This window comes from Bombina bombina, chromosome 10 (assembly GCF_027579735.1).
Source record: "Bombina bombina isolate aBomBom1 chromosome 10, aBomBom1.pri, whole genome shotgun sequence".
Lineage (NCBI taxonomy): Eukaryota > Metazoa > Chordata > Amphibia > Anura > Bombinatoridae > Bombina > Bombina bombina.
In genome coordinates, this window is record NC_069508.1 from 115,430,753 (window position 1) to 115,450,588 (window position 19,836).

The window sequence follows — 19,836 nt, forward strand, 5'->3', positions numbered from 1 at the left end:
AAGAAATGAATTTATCAGGTAAGTTCTTACATAAATTATGTTTTCTTTCATGTAATTGGCAAGAGTCCATGAGCTAGTGACGTATGAGATAGAAATACCCAAGATGTGGAACTCCACACAAGAGTCACTAGAGAGGGAGGGATAAAATAAAAACAGCCACTGAAAAAATTAAATCCACAACCAGAAAAATAAGTTTTTCTCATAAATGAAAGAAAAAAACTTAAAACATAAGCAGAGGAATCAAACTGAAACAGCTGCCTGAAGAACTTTTCTACCAAAAACTGCTTCCGAAGAGGCAAATACATCAAAACAGTAGAATTTAGTAAATGTATGCAAAGAAGACCAAGTTGCTGCTTTGCAAATCTGATCAACTGAAGCTTCATTCTTAAAAGCCCACAAAGTGGAGACTGATCTAGTAGAATGAGCTGTGATTCTCTGAGGCGGGGCCTGACTCGACTCCAAATAAGCCTTATGAATCAAAAGCTTTAACCAAGATGCCAAGGAAATGGCAGAAGCATTCTGACCATTCCTAGAACCAGAAAAGACAACAAATAGACTAGAAGTCTTTCTGAAATCTTTAGTAGCTGAGACATAATATTTCAAAGCTCTTACAACATCCAGAGAATGTAAGGATCTTTCCAAAGAATTCTTAGGATTGGGACACAAAGAGGGGACAACAATTTCCCTATTAATGTTGTTAGAATTCACAACTTTAGCTAAAAATTTAAATGAAGTCTGCAAAACTGCCTTATCTTGATGGAAAATCATAAAAGGTGACTCACAAGAAAGAGCAGATAATTCAGAAACTCTTCTAGCAGAAGCGATAGCCAAAAGGAACAACACTTTCCAAGAAATTAGTTTAATATCCAAAGAAAGCATAGGCTCAAAAGGAGGAGCCTGCAAAGCTTTCAAAACCAAATTAAGACTCCAAGGAGGAGAGATTGATTTAATGACAGGCTTGATACGGACCAAAGCCTGAACAAAAAACAGTGAATATCAGGAAGCTTAGCAATCTTTCTGTGAAATAAAACAGAAAGAGCAGAGATTTGTCCCTTAAAGGAACTTACAGATAAACCTTTATCCAAACCATCCTGAAGAAACTGTAAAATTCTAGGAATTCTAAAAGAATGCCAGGAGAATTTATGAGAAGAACACCATGAAATGTAAGTCTTCCAAACTCGATAATAAATTTTCCTAGAAACAGATTTATGAGCCTGTAACATAGTATCAAACACTGAGTCAGAGAAACCTCTATGACTAAGCGTTCAATTTCCATACCTTCAAATTTAGCAATTTGAGATCCTGATGGAAAAATGGTCCTTGAGACAGAAGGTCTGGTCTTAAAGGAAGTGGCCAAGGTTGACAACTGGACATCCGGACAAGGTCCGCATACCAGAACCTGTGAGGCCATGCTGGAGCTACCAGAAACACAAACGAATGTTCCATGATGATTTCGGAAATCACTCTTGGAAGAAAAACTAGAGGCGGAAAGATATAAGTAGGTTGGTAAAACCAAGGGACTGCCAACGCATCCACTGACTCCGCCTGAGGAACACATCTGGATGAATAAACAACTTCCCCGGATGTAAAGTCTGACGGCTGAGATAATCCGCTTCCCAATTGTCTATACCTGGGATATGTACTGCAGAAATTAGACAAGAGCTGGATTCTGCCGAAGCAAGTATCCGAGATACTTCTTTCATAGCTAGGGGACTGCGAGTCCCACCCTGATGATTGACATATGCCACGGTTGTGACTTTGTCTGTCTGAAAACAAATGGTTCTCTCTTCAACAGAGGCCAAACCTGAAGAGCCCTGAAAATAGCACGGAGTTCCAAAATATTGATTGGTAACCTCGCCTCTTGAGATTTCCAAATCCCTTGTGCTGTCAGAGTTCCCCACACAGCTCCCCAACCTGAAAGACTTGCATCTGTTGTGATTACAGTCCAGGTTGGACGAACAAAAGAGGCCCCTTGAATTATACGATGGTGGTCTAACCACCAAGTCAGAGAAAGTTGAACATTGGGATTTAAGGATATTAATTGTGATATATTTGTATAATCCCTGCACCATTGCTCCAGCATACAAAGCTGGAGTGGTCTCATATGAAAACGAGCAAAGGGAATCGCGTCCGATGGTGCAGTCATGAGACCTAAAACTTCCATACACATAGCCACTGAAGGGAACGATTGAGACTGAAGGTTCCGACATGCTGAAACCAATTTTAATCGTCTCTTGTCTGTTAGAGACAGAGTCATGGACACTGAATCTATCTGGAAACCTAAAAAGGTGACCCTTGTGTGAGGAATCAAGGAACTTTTTGGTAAATTGATCCTCCAACCATGTCTTTGAAGAAACAACACTAGTTGATTTGTGTGAAATTCGGCAGAATGTAAACACTGAGCTAGTACCAAAATATTGTCCAACTAAGGAAACACCACAATACCCTGTTATCTGATTACAGAGAGTAGGGCACTGAGAACTTATAGGTCCTTATAGTCACCATTTTGAAAGTTGGCACTCTCCCAAACGGTTCAAAATTTTCAGATCCAGAACTGGCCTGAATTAAATGTTCCTTTCTTTGGGACAATGAATATATTTGAATAAAACCCCAGACCCTGTTCCTGAAACGGAACTGGTATAATTACCCATGAAAGCTCTAGATTTGAAACACACTTCAGAAAGGCCTGAGCCTTCAATGGGTTTGCTTGAACGCGTGAGAGAAAAAGATCTTCTCACAGGAGGCCTTATTCTGAATCCTATTTGATACCCTTGAGAGACAATGCTCTGAATCCATTGATTTTGGACAGAATCTGCCCAAATGTCTTGGAAAAATTTTCATCTGCCCCCCACCAGCTGAGCTGGAATGAGGGCCGCACCTTAATGTAGACTTGGGGGCTGGCTTTGGTTTCTTAAAAGGCTTGGATTTATTCCAACTTGAAGAGGGTTTCCAATTGGAAGCAGATTCTTTGGGGGAAGGATTGGCTTTCTTTTCCTTATTCTGTCGAAAAGAACAAAAACGATTAGAAGCCTTAGATTTACCCTTAGATCTTTTATTCTGAGGTAAAAAAACTCCCTTCCCCCCGGTAACAGCTGAAATAAATTAATCCAACTGAGAACCCAATAAATTGTTACCTTGGAAAGAAAGAGCTAGTAATCTAGACTTAGATACCATGTCAGCATTACAATATTTAAGCCACAAAGCTCTTCTAGCTAAGATAGCTAAAGACATAGATTTAACATTAATTTTGATTATATCAAAAATAGCATCACAGATAAAATGATTAGCATGTTGAAGCAAGCGAACAATGCTAGACAAATCAGAATCCGTTTCCTGTTGTGCTAAACTTTCCAACCAAAAAGTTGATGCAGCTGCAACATCAGCCATATAAATGGCAGGCCTGCTAAGATTCAAGTTTCCTATCTAAAGGGTCTTTAAAGGAAGTACTATCTTGCATAGGGATAGTAGTACGTTTGGCAAGAGTAGAGATAGCCCCATCAACTTTGGGGATTTTTTCCTAAAACTCCAATCTAATTGCTGGCAAGGGATAGAACTTTAAACTTAGCAGAAGGAATAAAAGAAGTGCCGGGCCTATTCCATTCCTTTGAAAATCATATCACAAATAGCATCAGGAACTGGAAAAACCTTTGCAGTAACCACAGGAGGTTTATAAACAGAATTTAAACGTTTACTAGTTTTAATATCAAGAGGACTAGTTTCCTCAATATCCAAAGTAATCAACACCTCTTTTAACAAGGAACGAATATACTCCATCTTAAAGAGATAAGAGGAGGATAAATCAGTATGCTGTCGGTCATTTGAAATTTCATCAACTTTATGAGAAGTTTTAAAAGACCTTTTACGTTTATTAGAAGGCGGAATAGCAGACAAAGCCTTCTGAATCGCATCAGCAATAAAATCTTTTATATTCACAGGGATATCATGTACATTATATGCTGAAGGAACAACAGACATTGTACTAGTACTGATGGATACATTCTCTGCATGTAAAAGTTTATCATGACAACTGTTACATACTACTGCTGGAGATATAATCTCTACTAATTTACAACAGATACACTTATCTTTGGTAGAACTGTTATCAGGAAGCAGGAATCCAACAGTGGTTTCTGAGACAGGATCAGATTGAGACATCTTGCAAATGTAAGAGAAAAAACAACATATAAAGCAAAAATATCAATTTCCTTATATGGCAGTTTCAGGAATGGGAAAAAAATGCAAACAGCATAGCCCTCTGAGCATAGAGAAAGGCAAGAGGCATATAGGAAATGGGGTTTAAATAATTAAATTATTTGGCGCAAAGTATGACACACAATGCAAAATGAATTTTTTTGGCGCTAACAACATCCGGAAATGACGCAACTCGCATCATGGCAGACGCAACCTTGTGCAAGAAACCTGGCGTCAACTAAGATGCCCGGAAATGGCAAACTTGCGTCAACGAACGTACCTTCGCGCCAAAAAAATTCTCGCGCCAAGAATGACTCAATAAATAATAGCATTTTGCGGCCTCGTGAGCCTAATTTTGCCCGCGAAAATTAAAGAAAACAGTCAATTTTGAAGAAAAGACTATACCCCAAGTAAGAAAAACAGAATTTATGTTTACCTGATAAATTACTTTCTCCAACGGTGTGTCCGGTCCACGGCGTCATCCTTACTTGTGGGGATATTCTCTTCCCCAACAGGAAATGGCAAAGAGCCCAGCAAAGCTGGTCACATGATCCCTCCTAGGCTCCGCCTACCCCAGTCATTCGACCGACGTTAAGGAGGAATATTTGCATAGGAGAAACCATATGTTACCGTGGTGACTGTAGTTAAAGAAAATAAATTATCAGACCTGATTAAAAAAACCAGGGCGGGCCGTGGACCGGACACACCGTTGGAGAAAGTAATTTATCAGGTAAACATAAATTCTGTTTTCTCCAACATAGGTGTGTCCGGTCCACGGCGTCATCCTTACTTGTGGGAACCAATACCAAAGCTTTAGGACACGGATGAAGGGAGGGAGCAAATCAGGTCACCTAAATGGAAGGCACCACGGCTTGCAAAACCTTTCTCCGAAAAATAGCCTCAGAAGAAGCAAAAGTATCAAATTTGTAAAATTTAGAAAAAGTGTGCAGTGAAGACCAAGTCGCTGCCTTACATATCTGATCAACAGAAGCCTCGTTCTTGAAGGCCCATGTGGAAGCCACAGCCCTAGTGGAGTGAGCTGTGATTCTTTCAGGAGGCTGCCGTCCGGCAGTCTCATAAGCCAATCGGATAATGCTTTTAATCCAGAAGGAGAGAGAGGTAGAAGTTGCTTTTTGACCTCTCCGTTTACCAGAATAAACAACAAACAAAGACAAAGTTTGTCTGAAATCCTTAGTAGCTGCTAAGTAAACTTTGAGAGCACGAACTACATCCAAGTTGTGCAACAAACGTTCCTTCTTTGAAACTGGATTAGGACACAAAGAAGGCACAACTATCTCCTGGTTAATGTTTTTGTTAGAAACAACTTTTGGAAGAAAACCAGGTTTAGTATGCAAAACCACCTTATCTGCATGGAACACCAGATAAGGAGAAGAACACTGCAGAGCAGATAATTCTGAAACTCTTCTAGCAGAAGAAATTGCAACCAAAAACAAAACTTTCCAAGATAATAACTTAATATCAACGGAATGTAAGGGTTCAAACGGAACCCCCTGAAGAACTGAAAGAACTAGGTTGAGACTCCCAGGAGGAGTCAAAATTTTGTAAACAGGCTTGATTCTAACCAGAGCCTGAACAAAGGCTAGAACATCCGGCACAGCTGCCAGCTTTTTTGTGAAGTAACACAGACAAGGCAGAAATCTGTCCCATCAAGGAACTTGCAGATAATCCTTTTTTCAATCCTTCTCGAAGGAAGGATAGACTCTTAGGAATCTTAACCTTGTCCCAAGGGAATCCTGCAGATTCACACCAACAGATATACCAAATTATGTGGTAATTTTTCTGGTTACAGGCTTTCAGGCCTGAACAAGAGTATTAATAACAGAATCTGAGAACCCTCGCTTTGATAAGATCAAGCGTTCAATCTCCAAGCAGTCAGCTGGAGTGGGTCGAACGGACCTAGAACAAGAAGGTCTGTCAAAGGTAGCTTCCATGGTGGAGCCGATGACATATTCACCAGATCTGCATACCAAGTCCTGCGTGGCCACGCAGGAGCTATCAAAATCACCGACGCCCTCTCCTGATTGATCCTGGCTACCAGCCTGGGGATGAGAGGAAACGGCGGGAACACATAAGCTAGTTTGAAGGTCCAAGGTGCTACTAGTGCATCCACTAGAGCCGCCTTGGGATCCCTGGATCTGTACCCGTAGTAAGGAACTCTGAAGTTCTGACGAGAGGCCATCAGATCCATGTCTGGAATGCCCCACGGTTGAGTGACTTGGGCAAAGATTTCCGGATGGAGTTCCCACTCCCCCGGATGCAATGTCTGACGACTCAGAAAATCCGCTTCCCAATTTTCCACTCCTGGGATGTGGATAGCAGACAGGTGGCAGGAGTGAGACTCCGCCCATAGAATGATTTTGGTCACTTCTTCCATCGCTAGGGAACTCCTTGTTCCCCCCTGATGGTTGATGTATGAACTTGGCCCTCGCTAGCTGAGGCCAAGCTTTGAGAGCATTGAATATCGCTCTCAGTTCCAGAATATTTATCGGTAGAAGAGATTCTACCCGAGACCAAAGACCCTGAGCTTTCAGGGATCCCCAGACCGCGCCCCAGCCCATCAGACTGGCGTCGGTCGTGACAATGACCCACTCTGGTCTGCGGAAGGTCATCCCTTGTGACAGGTTGTCCAGGGACAGCCACCAACGGAATGAGTCTCTGGTCCTCTGATTTACTTGTATCTTCGGAGACAAGTCTGAATAGTCCCCATTCCACTGACTGAGCATGAACAGTTGTAATGGTCTTAGATGAATGCGCACAAAAGGAACTATGTCCATTGCCGCTACCATCAAACCTATCACTTCCATGCACTGCGCTATGGAAGGAAGAGGAACGGAATGAAGTATCCGACAAGAGTCTAGAAGTTTTGTTTTACTGGCTTCTGTCAGAAAAATCCTCATTTCTAAGGAGTCTATTATAGTTCCCAAGAAGGGAACCCTCGTTGACGGAGATAGAGAACTCTTTTCCACGTTCACTTTCCATCCGTGAGATCTGAGAAAGGCCAGGACAATGTCCGTGTGAGCCTTTACTTGAGGAAGGGACGACGCTCGAATCAGAATGTCGTCCAAGTAAGGTACTACAGCAATGCCCCTTGGTCTTAGCACCGCCAGAAGGGACCCTAGTACCTATGAGAAAATCCTAGGAGCAGTGGCTAATCCGAAAGAAAATGCCACGAACTGGAAATGCTTGTCCAGGAATGCAAACCTTAGGAACCGATGATGTTCCTTGTGGATAGGAATATGTAGATACGCATCCTTGAAATCCACCTTGGTCATGAATTGACCTTCCTGGATGGAAGGAAGAAGTTTTCGAATGGTTTCCATCTTGAACGATGGAACCTTGAGAAACTTGTTCAAGATCTTGAGATCTAAGATTGGTCTGAACGTTCCCTCTTTTTTGGGAACTATGAACAGATTGGAGTAGAACCCCATCCCTTGTTCTCCTAATGGAACAGGATGAATCACTCCCATTTTTAGCAGGTCTTCTACCCAATGTAAGAATGCCTGTCTTCTTATGTGGTCTGAAGACAACTGAGACCTGTGGAACCTCCCCCTTGGAGGAAGCCCCTTGAACTCCAGAGAATAACCTTGGGAGACTATTTCTAGCGCCCAAGGATCCAGAACATCTCTTTCCCAAGCCTGAGCGAAGAGAGAGAGTCTGCCCCCCACCAGATCCGGTCCCGGATCGGGGGCCCGCATTTCATGCTGTCTTGGTAGCAGTGGCAGGTTTCCTGGCCTGCTTTCCTTTGCTCCAGCCTTGCATAGGTCTCCAGGCTGGATTGGCTTGAGAAGTATTACCTTCCTGCTTAGAGGACGTAGCCCTTGGGGCTGATCCGTTTCTGCGAAAGGGACGAAACTTAGGTTTATTTTTGGTCTTGAAAAGACCTATCCTGAGGAAGGGCGTGGCCCTTGCCCCCAGTGATATCAGAGATAATCTCTTTCAAGTCAGGGCCAAAGAGTGTTTTCCCCTTGAAAGGAATGTCAAGCAATTTGTTCTTGGAAGACGCATCCGCTGCCCAAGATTTTAACCAAGCGCTCTGCGCCACAATAGCAAACCCAGAATTTTTTCGCCGCTAACCTAGCCAATTGCAAGGTGGCGTCTAGGGTGAAAGAATTAGCCAATTTAAGAGCACGAATTCTGTCCATAATCTCCTCATAAGAAGAAGAATTACTAATAATCGCCTTTCCTAGCTCATCAAACTAGAAACACGCGGCTGCAGTGACAGGGACAATGCATGCAATTGGTTGTAGAAGGGAACCTTGCTGAACAAACATCTTTAGCAGACCTTCTAATTTTTTATCCATAGGATCTTGGAAAGCACAACTATCTTCTATGGGTATAGTGGCGCGCTTGTGTAGAGTAGAAACCGCCCCCTCGACCTTGGGGACTGTCTGCCATCAGTCCTTTCTGGGGTCGACTATAGGAAAACAATTTTATAAATATGGGGGGAGGTACTAAAGGTATACCGGGCCTGTCCCATTCTTTACTAACAATGTACGCCACCCGCTTGGATATAGGAAAAGCTTCGGGGGGCCCCGGGGCCACTAAGAACTTTTCCATTTTACATAGTGGTTCTGGAATGACCAGATAATCACAATCATCCAAATTGGATAACACCTCCTTAAGCAGAGCGCGGAGATGTTCCAACTTAAATTTAAAAGTAATCACATCAGGTTCAGCTTGTTGAGAAATGTTTCCTGAATCTGAAATTTCTCCCTCAGACAAAACCTCCCTGGCCCCCTCAGATTGGTGTAGGGGCCCTTCAGAAACCATATCATCAGCGTTCTCATGCTCTACAGAATTTTCTAAAACAGAGCAGTCGCGCTTTCGCTGATAAGTGGGCATATTGGCTAAAATGTTTTTGATAGAATTATCCATTACAGCCGTTAAATGTTGCATAGTAAGGAGTATTGGCGCACTAGATGTACTAGGGGCCTCCTGTATGGGCAAGACTGGTGTAGACGAAGGAGGGGATGATGCAGTACCATGCTTACTCCCCTCACTTGAGGAATCATCTTGGGCATCATTTTTACTAAATTTTTTTATGACATAAAATACATATAGTTAAATGAGAAGGAACCTTGGTTTCCCCACAGTCAGAACACAATCTATCTGGTAGTTCAGACATGTTAAACAGGCATAAACTTGATAACAAAGCACAAAAAACGTTTTAAAATAAAACCGTTACTGTCACTTTAAATTTTAAACTAAACACACTTTATTATTGCAATTGCGAAAAAGTATGAAGGAATTGTTCAAAATTCACCAAAATTTCACCACATTGTCTTAAAGCCTTAAAAGTATTGCACACCAAATTTGGAAGCTTTAACCCTTAAAATAACGGAACCGGAGCCGTTTTTATATTTAACCCCTTTACAGTCCCTGGAATCTGCTTTGCTGAGACCCAACCAAGCCCAAAGGGGAATACGATACCAAATGATGCCTTCAGAAAGACTTTTCTATGTATCAGAGCTCCACACACATGCAGCTGCATGCCATGCTGTCCTCAAAAACAAGTGCGCCATACCGGCGCGAAAATGAGGCTCTGACTATGATTAGGGAAAGTCCCTAAAGAATAAGGTGTCTAAAACAGTGCCTGCCGATATAATCATATCAAAATACCCAGAATAAATGATTCCTCAAGGCTAAATAAGTGTTAATAATGAATCGATTTAGCCCAGAAAAAGTCTACAGTCTTAATAAGCCCTTGTGAAGCCCTTATTTACTATCTTAATAAACATGGCTTACCGGATCCCATAGGGAAAATGACAGCTTCCAGCATTACATCGTCTTGTTAGAATGTGTCATACCTCAAGCAGTAAGAGACTGCACACTGTTCCCCCAACTGAAGTTAATTGCTCTCAACAGTCCTGTGTGGAACAGCCATGGATTTTAGTTACGGTGCTAAAATCATTTTCCTCATACAAACAGAAATCTTCATCTCTTTTCTGTTTCTGAGTAAATAGTACATACCAGCACTATTTTAAAATAACAAACTCTTGATTGAATAATAAAAACTACAGTTAAACACTAAAAAACTCTAAGCCATCTCCGTGGAGATGTTGCCTGTACAACGGCAAAGAGAATGACTGGGGTAGGCGGAGCCTAGGAGGGATCATGTGACCAGCTTTGCTGGGCTCTTTGCCATTTCCTGTTGGGGAAGAGAATATCCCCACAAGTAAGGATGACGCCGTGGACCGGACACACCTATGTTGGAGAAATATAACTTCCTAAATACGTTTTTCCCAATTTTGAAACTTATAGTCTGCAAAAGGAAATATACATAAACCTGACTCATGGCAAATATACGTACAATACATATATTTAGAACTTTACATTTACATTAATACATAAAATGCCAAACCATAGCTGAGAGTGTCTTAAGTAATGAAAACGTACTTACCGAAAGACACCCATCCACATATAGCAGATAGCCAAACCAGTACTGAAACCGTTATCAGTAGAGGTAATGGAATATGAGAGTATATCGTCGATCTGAATAAGGGAGGTAGGAGATGAATCTCTACGACCGATAACAGAGAACCTATGAAAAGATTTCACGCAAGGAAAACCATAGAATTCAATAGGTGATACTCCCTTCACATCCCTCTGACATTCACTGTACTCTGAGAGGAATCGGGCTTCAAAATGCTGAGAAGCACATAACACAGAAGAAAATCAAGCACAAACTTACCATAGGAGGCAAAGTTTGTAAAAACTGAATTGTAGGTGTGGTGAGGGGTGTATTTATAGGCATTTTGAGGTTTGGGAAACTTTGCCCCTCCTGGTAGGATTTTATATCCCATACGTCACTAGCTCATGGACTCTTGCCAATTACATGAAAGAAAAAAAGAATTTATCAGGTAAGCATAAATTTTGTTTTCTTTCATAAGATGGTGAGAGTTCACGATAGTCCCATGTAGGATCTTATACCCAAAAATGTACATGAGCCCCCCATTATTGGGGGTATATTACTGATCAGGCACTGTGGCCCACAGTACTTTCAGACAAGGCATGTCAAAATGATAATGATGTGTGTGTAAAGAAGACGAAGTAGCTGCCTTGCATATTTGGTCATTAGAAGCTCCATTAAGGAAGGCCCAAAATGACAACTGCTCTAGTGGAATGATCAGTAATGTACTCAGGGTTTTTGTTCAAATCAGCCAATAGGATTTCAGTAGCTCTCATCCTATTGGCTGATTTGAATTTGAAGAATCAAATCAGCCAATAGGAATGCAAAGGACGCCATTTTTAAATGACTATGGGATCAGCTTCCAGGATAGCTCCGCGCCGCCGGGATGGAGATAGAAGACGCCCCCGGGATGGAGATGGATATCCGGACTTCAGAAACCGTGAGTAGATCTTCTGGGGTTAGTGTTAGGTTTTGTTTTTTTTAGATTAGGGTTTGGGCTTTGAAAAAGAGCTAAATGCCCTTTTAAGGGCAATGCAAAATAGCTAAATGCCCCTTTAAGGGCAATGCACATACAAATGCCCTTTCAGGGGCAATGGGTAGCTTAGTTTTTTTTTTTAGAGTTAGGTTTTTTATTTTGGGGGGTTGGTTGGGTGGTGGGTTTTACTGTTGGGGGGGACTGTATTTTTTTTACAGGTAAAATAGCTTATTTATTTTGGGCAACACCCTACAAAAGGCCCTTTTATGGGCTATTGGTAGTTTATTGTAGGCTAGGGGGTGTTTTTATTTTCGGGGGACTTTTTTATTTTTATAGGGCTATTAGATTAGGTGTAATTGTTTTTATTCTTGATAATTTTGTTTATTTTTTTGTAATCTTAGTGTTTTTTATTTTTCGTGATTTTTGTGTTTATTATTTTTGGTAAAACTTATATAGATTTTTTTAATTTTTCATAAGATTTGTTTTTTTTTAGTTGTAATATAGATTTTTAAAATTTTTTCGTAGTGCTAGGTTTTTTTAAATTTGTAATTTAGATTTTTTAATTGGTAGTTTTTTTTATTTTATTAGAATAGTTATGTAAGGTTAATTTATAGTTTAAACTTAGTTTTTTTATTTCACAGGTAAGTTTTTATTTATTTAAATAGAGTTATATTGTAATTTTGATTTAAAATTAGGGGGGTGTTAGGTTTAGGGGTTAATATATTTAAATAGTGTTGGCGATGTGGGTGGGCAGCAGATTAGGGGTTAATAGGTTTATTTAATAGTCGTGATGTGGGTGGGAGGTAGATTAGGGGTTAATAAGTTTAATATAGTGTGCGATGTGGGAGGGCCTCGGTTAAGGGGTTAATAGGTAGTTTATGGGTGTTAGGGTACTTTGTAACATTTTAGTTATGAGTTTTGTGAAACATTTTTGTTACACAAAATCCATAACTACTGGTCTCAGAAAGCGTTATGGATCGTGTCGGTATAGGCTGTAACGCAAGCATTTTAGCAAGACCGCACACTGGCGAGATTTTCCTGACACATCTAAAATGGAAATTTTAGAAATGGCTACTGCACCTCACAAGCAGGAAGAGAAGAAACAGGAAGGTACACTTTTTAACCCCTAGCGCACCAACTTTACCGGTGAATGCTAAGCAACATTTTAAGGTGGCAAAAATCTCAGATTTAGTGCAGGTGAGGAACAGAGAGCTGTGTTAATGTCTCCAGTAACACTGGAGAGTACTAAAGCTGGAGCTAGCTGCTAATTTGTAGCTGCAGATATATATCTTGTCATTGGCTCACCCAGTATGTTCAGCTAGCTCTCAGTATTACACTGCTGTTCCTTCTTCAAAAGTATACCAATAGAATGAAGCAAATTTGATAATAGAAGTAAATTGGAAGTAATTGTATGTTGATATCTGTTACTAACAGGCCAAAGCAAAGGTGATAAAATAGGGATAAGTCTGAACCGCAAATGCATACAAATTGTGTTAACAAATTTTACATTTGCAATACATGCTTAATATCAAATACACACTGTGCACATATATAAAACTATCTAATGTCTCTTTTAAAGTATATCTGCACAAATGTTCATCCATTTTATAAACACTTATATTCAACTACAAATAACATAAAAGGATAGATTTGATTGCGTATGTAAACATTTATAGAGCACAGTAAAGATATTAAATCAGATGTGAGAAGTAAGACTGCCATCATGTGGTCAGTTTGTAACATGGCATGAAGTTATGCAAGTAGAAAAAGAAGTAAACCCTTGTTTTTTAATTATTTCATACATGGCAATAGGGCAGTGAAGGCTAATCTTGGCACCCCTGATGTTTTAGAACTACATTTCCCATGATGCTCAACTAGACTGCAGAGTGCCTAAGCACCATGGGAAATGAAGTTCCAAAACATCAGAGGTGCCAAGGTTAGCCATCACTGACATAGGGGCATACTGTACCTGCTCTTGAAAAGCAGTCGCCTGTTCCTCAAATCCTGCAGTTCTGAAGTAATTCACAACATCAGCAACAGCCCAGTGAGCCGGGTCAGGAGGCCTTCCGTGTTCTACCGAGCTATAAATTACAAAGAAAAGTAAAAACAGGGTAAACATAATGATAGTAATATTAATATCACATATGTATGATATATAATGGATATATATATATATATATATATATATATATATATATATATATATATATATATATAGATATAGATATATATATATATAAGAAAATCCAAAGGAAGACGTCAGCACCAACAATTCATCAAAGTGTAGTCTTTATTCAAAATTACATGTAGACAGAAAGCATCAATGTTTCGGGTCCATCTGCCCCTTAGTCATGCTATAGAACACTAACATTCAATCCCTTATATAGCACCTGTGTGATAATTAATGATTTAACCTGTTCACTCCTTGTAACATATACATTTTACATTAACTATCGCCATCTAGTGGAGATGTAATATAATTGCTAATTTTAAACAGACTTTTTTCCTTTTCCTTTTTTGTTCTTTAAATTAGACTATTGATAGAATGATAGTCAGATTATGGGAACAATAAATGTATCTATTAAAAACAAATTTCACGGACAATTAAAAATACAGCAACGTTTCAGGTCCACCTGACCCTTAGTCATGCGAAACGTTGCTGCTTTCTGTCTTCATGTCACTTTGAATAAAGACTACACTTTGATTAATTGTTGGTGTTGAAGTCTTCCTTTTGGATTTTCTTCTATGTATGAGAGGGGTGCAGGATCCTCTGACGTACGTGCACCCTATAAGAAAGATAAGTGCAAATCCTTCTACTTGTGCTGGACCCTTTATCATGTATTATATATATTATATATATGTCTTTATGGTTTGGAGGGGTGACAAAGAGTCTTTAACCTCATGGTTTAATAACCTTAATGGTCTAGATTCTACTGTACGGTTCAAGATGGACATTAATGACAATTGTATACACTTTTTAGATCTTGAGATATACAAAAAAGATACACCATCTGGCCTTAGACTCTTTACAACACTGTATAATAAACCTACAGACAAAAATTCAATCCTCCACTATAAAAGTTTTCATCCATCTTTTCAAAAAAAGGGGGTAAGCTCATCCCAACTCCTGCGTGTCGTACGCAATAATACTGAGGAGACCCACAAGAAGGTTCAACTAGAAGCAATGGCACAGAAATTTATTGACAGAGGCTATCCAGAATCGTTGATCACAGAACAAGGTGATAAAGCAATAGCACTCAGCCAACAATCACCGTTAATAAAACCACTCAAGCCTGTTGAACAACGGATGAATTTCATTACCACATATACACCTGCATCACGCAAAGTACAAGATGTAATCAAGCAGCACTGGCCGATTGTGTCAGAGAGAGATACCGCCACCAAGATTGGTCTATTAGAGGGCACGGAATCTACATGACCTTCTGATGAAGACTGATCCCATTGCAAGCTATCAAAACCAAACCTGGTTACCCCCTAAGAAGAAGGGATGTTATAGATGTGGGAATTGCATCACTTGCAATGGTATGATCGTTGGTAATAGGTTCCACCATCCACACACTAATAAAACCTTCAATATACGCTATCGGCTTACGTGCACTTCAGACCATGTGATCTACGTGATCATTTGCCCGTGTTCGCTGTATTATGTGGGAAAAACCATTACATCTTTCAGAGAGAGGTTAGCCAACCATAAGACAGCCATTCGATTGGCTTTGGATAAGGGCACCTCTGATCAGCCGGTGGCACGCCACTTTGCACAAGCTGGACATTCTATCTCCTCATTGAGGACTATTCTAATTGACCACGTACCGAAGTCCAGACGTGGGGGTGATCGAGCCAAGGCTTTGTTAAAAATGGAATCTCGTTGGATCTATCGACTTGATACTGTAGCACCTAAAGGCTTGAATATGTCTATTGACTACAGCTGCTTCTATAAATGACTGTGGGTTTCCTTTCATCTTGCTATGGATGTTCTTACCATACCCTTGACACACGCTGCAAAATTTTGTATATAGGTTTAGTTATTTTTTGCCAGCTATTATATGACTTTGACATTGAGTGATGTTTTAACTTGCATTGAAGTCCTGATTGGACCGTAATAGGGGCTTTATTTTAGCTCATTTTGCAATAGATAATCTACTCACAAATGCCTTGGTGGCTTGCAAAAAATATAACTGTTTGTTTTTAAAGTTTAATTAGTAAGTTTCACTTGGCAATCGGATACAATTTTTTTGTGCAACTTGTATACAGGTTGCTTTTTCGCCATCTACAATGTATAAGCTCATTGGTGTGTATATATATATCTTAGATATAAGCGTATATTACATTTTGTATGTTGGGTGTACAATGCGCAGTGTTGTCCTGATGCCCATTCACAAATATAGTTGAAGTTTGTTTTGGTTGCGGTATGTTCTCCGCTGATCCTGACTATTGTATATGGTTACCATGACAACTATCTCTGACGCTATGGCGTCACTGCGCACGCATGCACGATTACGTCATTCACGCATGTGCAGTTGTGAGATACACGCTACTGAGTCTGACAGTGTTTCCATGGACACGCGTTTATGCTTGCGGTCCATGCCCGATATTACGGCACACAGCTGTGTCAATTAGCTTTGTATTTGGCGGTTATTTGTAATGTATCTGATTGGTGGGTAGGGGTATTTAAGGGTTTACCTGTGTATGTTAACTTATGCCTGATTTCATTCTGTGAATTGCTGCATGTGACCAAGGCTCCAGTGGGAGCTGAAACGTTATGCTACTTTGGCATTAAAGGAAGGTGTTTTGTTTAAATCTCGTGTGCTGGCTTTCTTTGCGAGGGACTACAGGGATCATCACCAGGTCTTGTCCTTATGCTATACTGATTGTTGTATTTATGCCTTGGCCGTGCACTGAGTGGTTATTATGTTGGTGAGAGCTGATCTTTCTTGTTAATATTGATACATATATATATATATATATATATATATACACATACAGACACACACACACACGCACACACACATATATATATATATATATATATATATACATACACACACACACACACATATACATATATATATATATATATATATATATATATATATATATATATATACATACATATATACATAGCTGAAAAATAAAGCAGAGAAGAGCGCAGCCGGACTCAAGTGAAGAAAGTTTTATTCAATTATACAATAAAAAGCACAAAAAATATCCTGAGTACCAGATTAAAATAAAATAGAAGTTCCCACGCTAGGGAACGAAACGGCCGTCGAGGATTCCTATTGATGTTACACTGCACTGACAGTGACGATTACAGACTTCCGGTAGCAACCGGAACCGGCTTTCTGCAGCAGTTTACAGCTGATTCCTTGTTCACACCGCTACACGGAAGGAACAGCTAAGGACGTTCGATAAGGATTTGGCTTTCCTGAATGAGCGATCTGTGGAGTGGTAATTTGATTTACCAACAGTTCTTGTTTTAACGCTTCTATTTTATTTTAATCTGGTACGCAGGATATTTTTTGTGCTTTTTATTGTATAATTGAATAAAACTTTCTTCACTTGAGTCCGGCTGCACTCTTCTCTGCTTTATTTTTCAGCTTTGCCTTGTTCCAAGGGATCTACGTATGATACACCCCTTTTTGAAGAGCAGCACACACCTGTTTGTATGGTGAGGACTTACAATACCACTACAGCTGCAATTTGTAAGGCATCTTTATTCTTTGAGACTTTTAATGGGACTTATCCTGTAATTCATTTTCAGCAGTGTTGTGGCATGTTTTAACTTTTTCTACTGTTGATCAATACAGTTAAACATTTGTACTTCTTTTCCTTATCCAGGAGTATATTAGATTTATATTTTTTGCATATTATTTCATTATATTATAATTCTATTATATAATCACTCATAACCTTAGTAGTGCTGATATCTTAGTTTCTCTTTTTATATATATATACATACATACATACACACACACACACACACACAGAGAGAGAGAGAGAGAGAGAGAGAGAGAGAAGCACACTCACAGGATATATATATATATATATATATATATATATATATATATATATATATATATATATATATATATATATATATATATATATATAGTTTTGACAGGTACATAAAAAAAAGCCAAGGCTCTATTTCTGTTTAAATGGAGTGATACCAAGAATACTAAAAATTCTCTAGTATTTTGGGCAAGTTCTTCTCTGAAATTCCCGGTAGTGAACGGGTTAAACAATCTGGATTGTTCAGAAAATATATACATAGAAGAATAGTGAAGCACACTAAAGTCAAATTCAAACTTTCAGGATTCCGATTCACTTCCATTATCATATTTTGCAGTTTTTTTTTATATGCATACTGTTTGAGGCACCAGCTCCTACCGAGAGTGTGCACAAGTTCCCTGAGTATTAATATACTAATCTTGGATTTACAGATGCTGTCAAATGATACAGCGGGCCGGCAAATGGGGGAAATAAATACATTTTATCTGATTAAGAAAGAAAGAGATTGCAACACTTGAAAAGCAATTCTGATCTTGTAATAAGGGCCACAGATAAGGGTGGCTCTATTGTTTTGCTAAAGTGTACAGACTATCAGCTAGATTACGAGTTATGCGCACTACATGGAAATTAACTAACGCAACAAAATTTAACCCCCTATAGCGCAGCCATTATAAGTTTTCAAACAGCCGGCTTGTGCGTGCAACATGGTGCTTTTAAGCTCCATTTTTATTAGGTGGGTAGAGTTGGCGCTAATCTTAATCCAGCCAAGTATAGGTGGGACCCTCTCTATAGACCCCAGAAAAAGCAGACAAGAGGATTGGGAGTGGTACTGGCGCTGAGAAGCTAAGGGTGTGTAATAAATAAATAGAAAGTGAGACTTCTCAAATATAATAAAATATAGTAATCTTTATTATTACTCACACAAATATAAAATTGAAAAAATGTAAAAAACAGACACAGGCTTATATATTTAGCCTGTGTCTGTTTTTTACATTTTTTCAATTTTATATTTGTGTGAGTAATAATAAAGATTACTATATTTTATTATACACTGCTCAAAAAAATAAAGGGAACACTAAAATAACACATCCTAGATCTGAATGAATAAAATATTCTAATTAAATACTTTGTTCTTTACATAGTTGAATGTGCTGACAACAAAATCACACAAAAATTAAAAAATGGAAATCAAAATTTTCAACCCATGGAGGTCTGGATTTGGAGTCACACTTAAAATTAAAGTGGAAAAACACACTACAGGCAGATCCAACTTTGATGTAATGTCCTTAAAACAAGTCAAAATGAGGCTCAGTAGTGTGTGTGGCCTCCACGTGCCTGTATGACCTCCCTACAACGCCTGTGCATGCTCCTGATGAGGTGGCGGATGGTCTCCTGAGGGATCTCCTCCCAGACCTGGACTAAAGCATCCACCAACTCCTGGACAGTCTGTGGTGCAAAGTGAAGTTGGTGGATGGAGCGAGACATGATGTCCCAGATGTGCTCAATTGGATTCAGGTCTGGCAAATGGGAGGGCCAGTCCATAGCATCAATGCCTTCGTCTTGCAGGAACTGCTGACACACTCCAGCCACATGAGGTCTAGCATTGTCTTGCATTAGGAGGAACCCAGGGCCAACCGCACCAGCATATGGTCTCACAAGGGGTCTGAGGATCTCATCTTGATACCTAATGGCAGTCAGGCTACCTCTGGCGAGCACATGGAGGGCTGTTCGGCCCCTCAAAGAAATGCCACCCCACACCATTACTGACCCACTGCCAAACTGGCCATGCTGGAGGATGTTGCAGGCAGCAGAACGTTCTCCACAGCGTCTCCAGACTGTCACGTCTGTCAAATGTGCTCAGTGTGCCCCTGCTTTCATCTGTGAAGAGCACAGGGCGCCAGTGGCGAATTTGCCAATCTTGGTGTTCTCTGGCAAATGTCAAACGTCCTGCACGGTGTTGGACTGTAAGCACAACCCCCACCTGTTGACGTTGGGTCCTCATACCACCCTCATGGAGTCTGTTTCTGACCGTTTGAGCAGACACATGCACATTTGTGGCCTGCTGGAGGTCATTTTGCAGGGCTCTGGCAGTGCTCCTCCTGTTCCTCCTTGCACAAAGGCGGAGGTAGCAGTCCTGCTGCTGGGTTGTTGCCCTCCTACGGCCTCCTCCACGTCTCCTGATGGACTGGCCTGTCTCCTGGTAGCGCCT

The 19,836-nt window shown here is 40.1% G+C and overlaps 1 protein-coding gene across 1 annotated transcript in view; it reads right to left on the reverse strand.

Moving 5' to 3' along the window:
- Positions 1–19,836, reverse strand: part of SAMD13 (sterile alpha motif domain containing 13) — a 141,006-nt gene that overhangs the window by 4,576 nt on the left and 116,594 nt on the right. Inside the window, exon 3 of the mRNA XM_053693313.1 lies at positions 13,567–13,678. Within this exon, the coding sequence (XP_053549288.1) occupies positions 13,567–13,678 (112 nt within the window). The remainder of the gene's footprint in view (positions 1–13,566; positions 13,679–19,836) is intronic.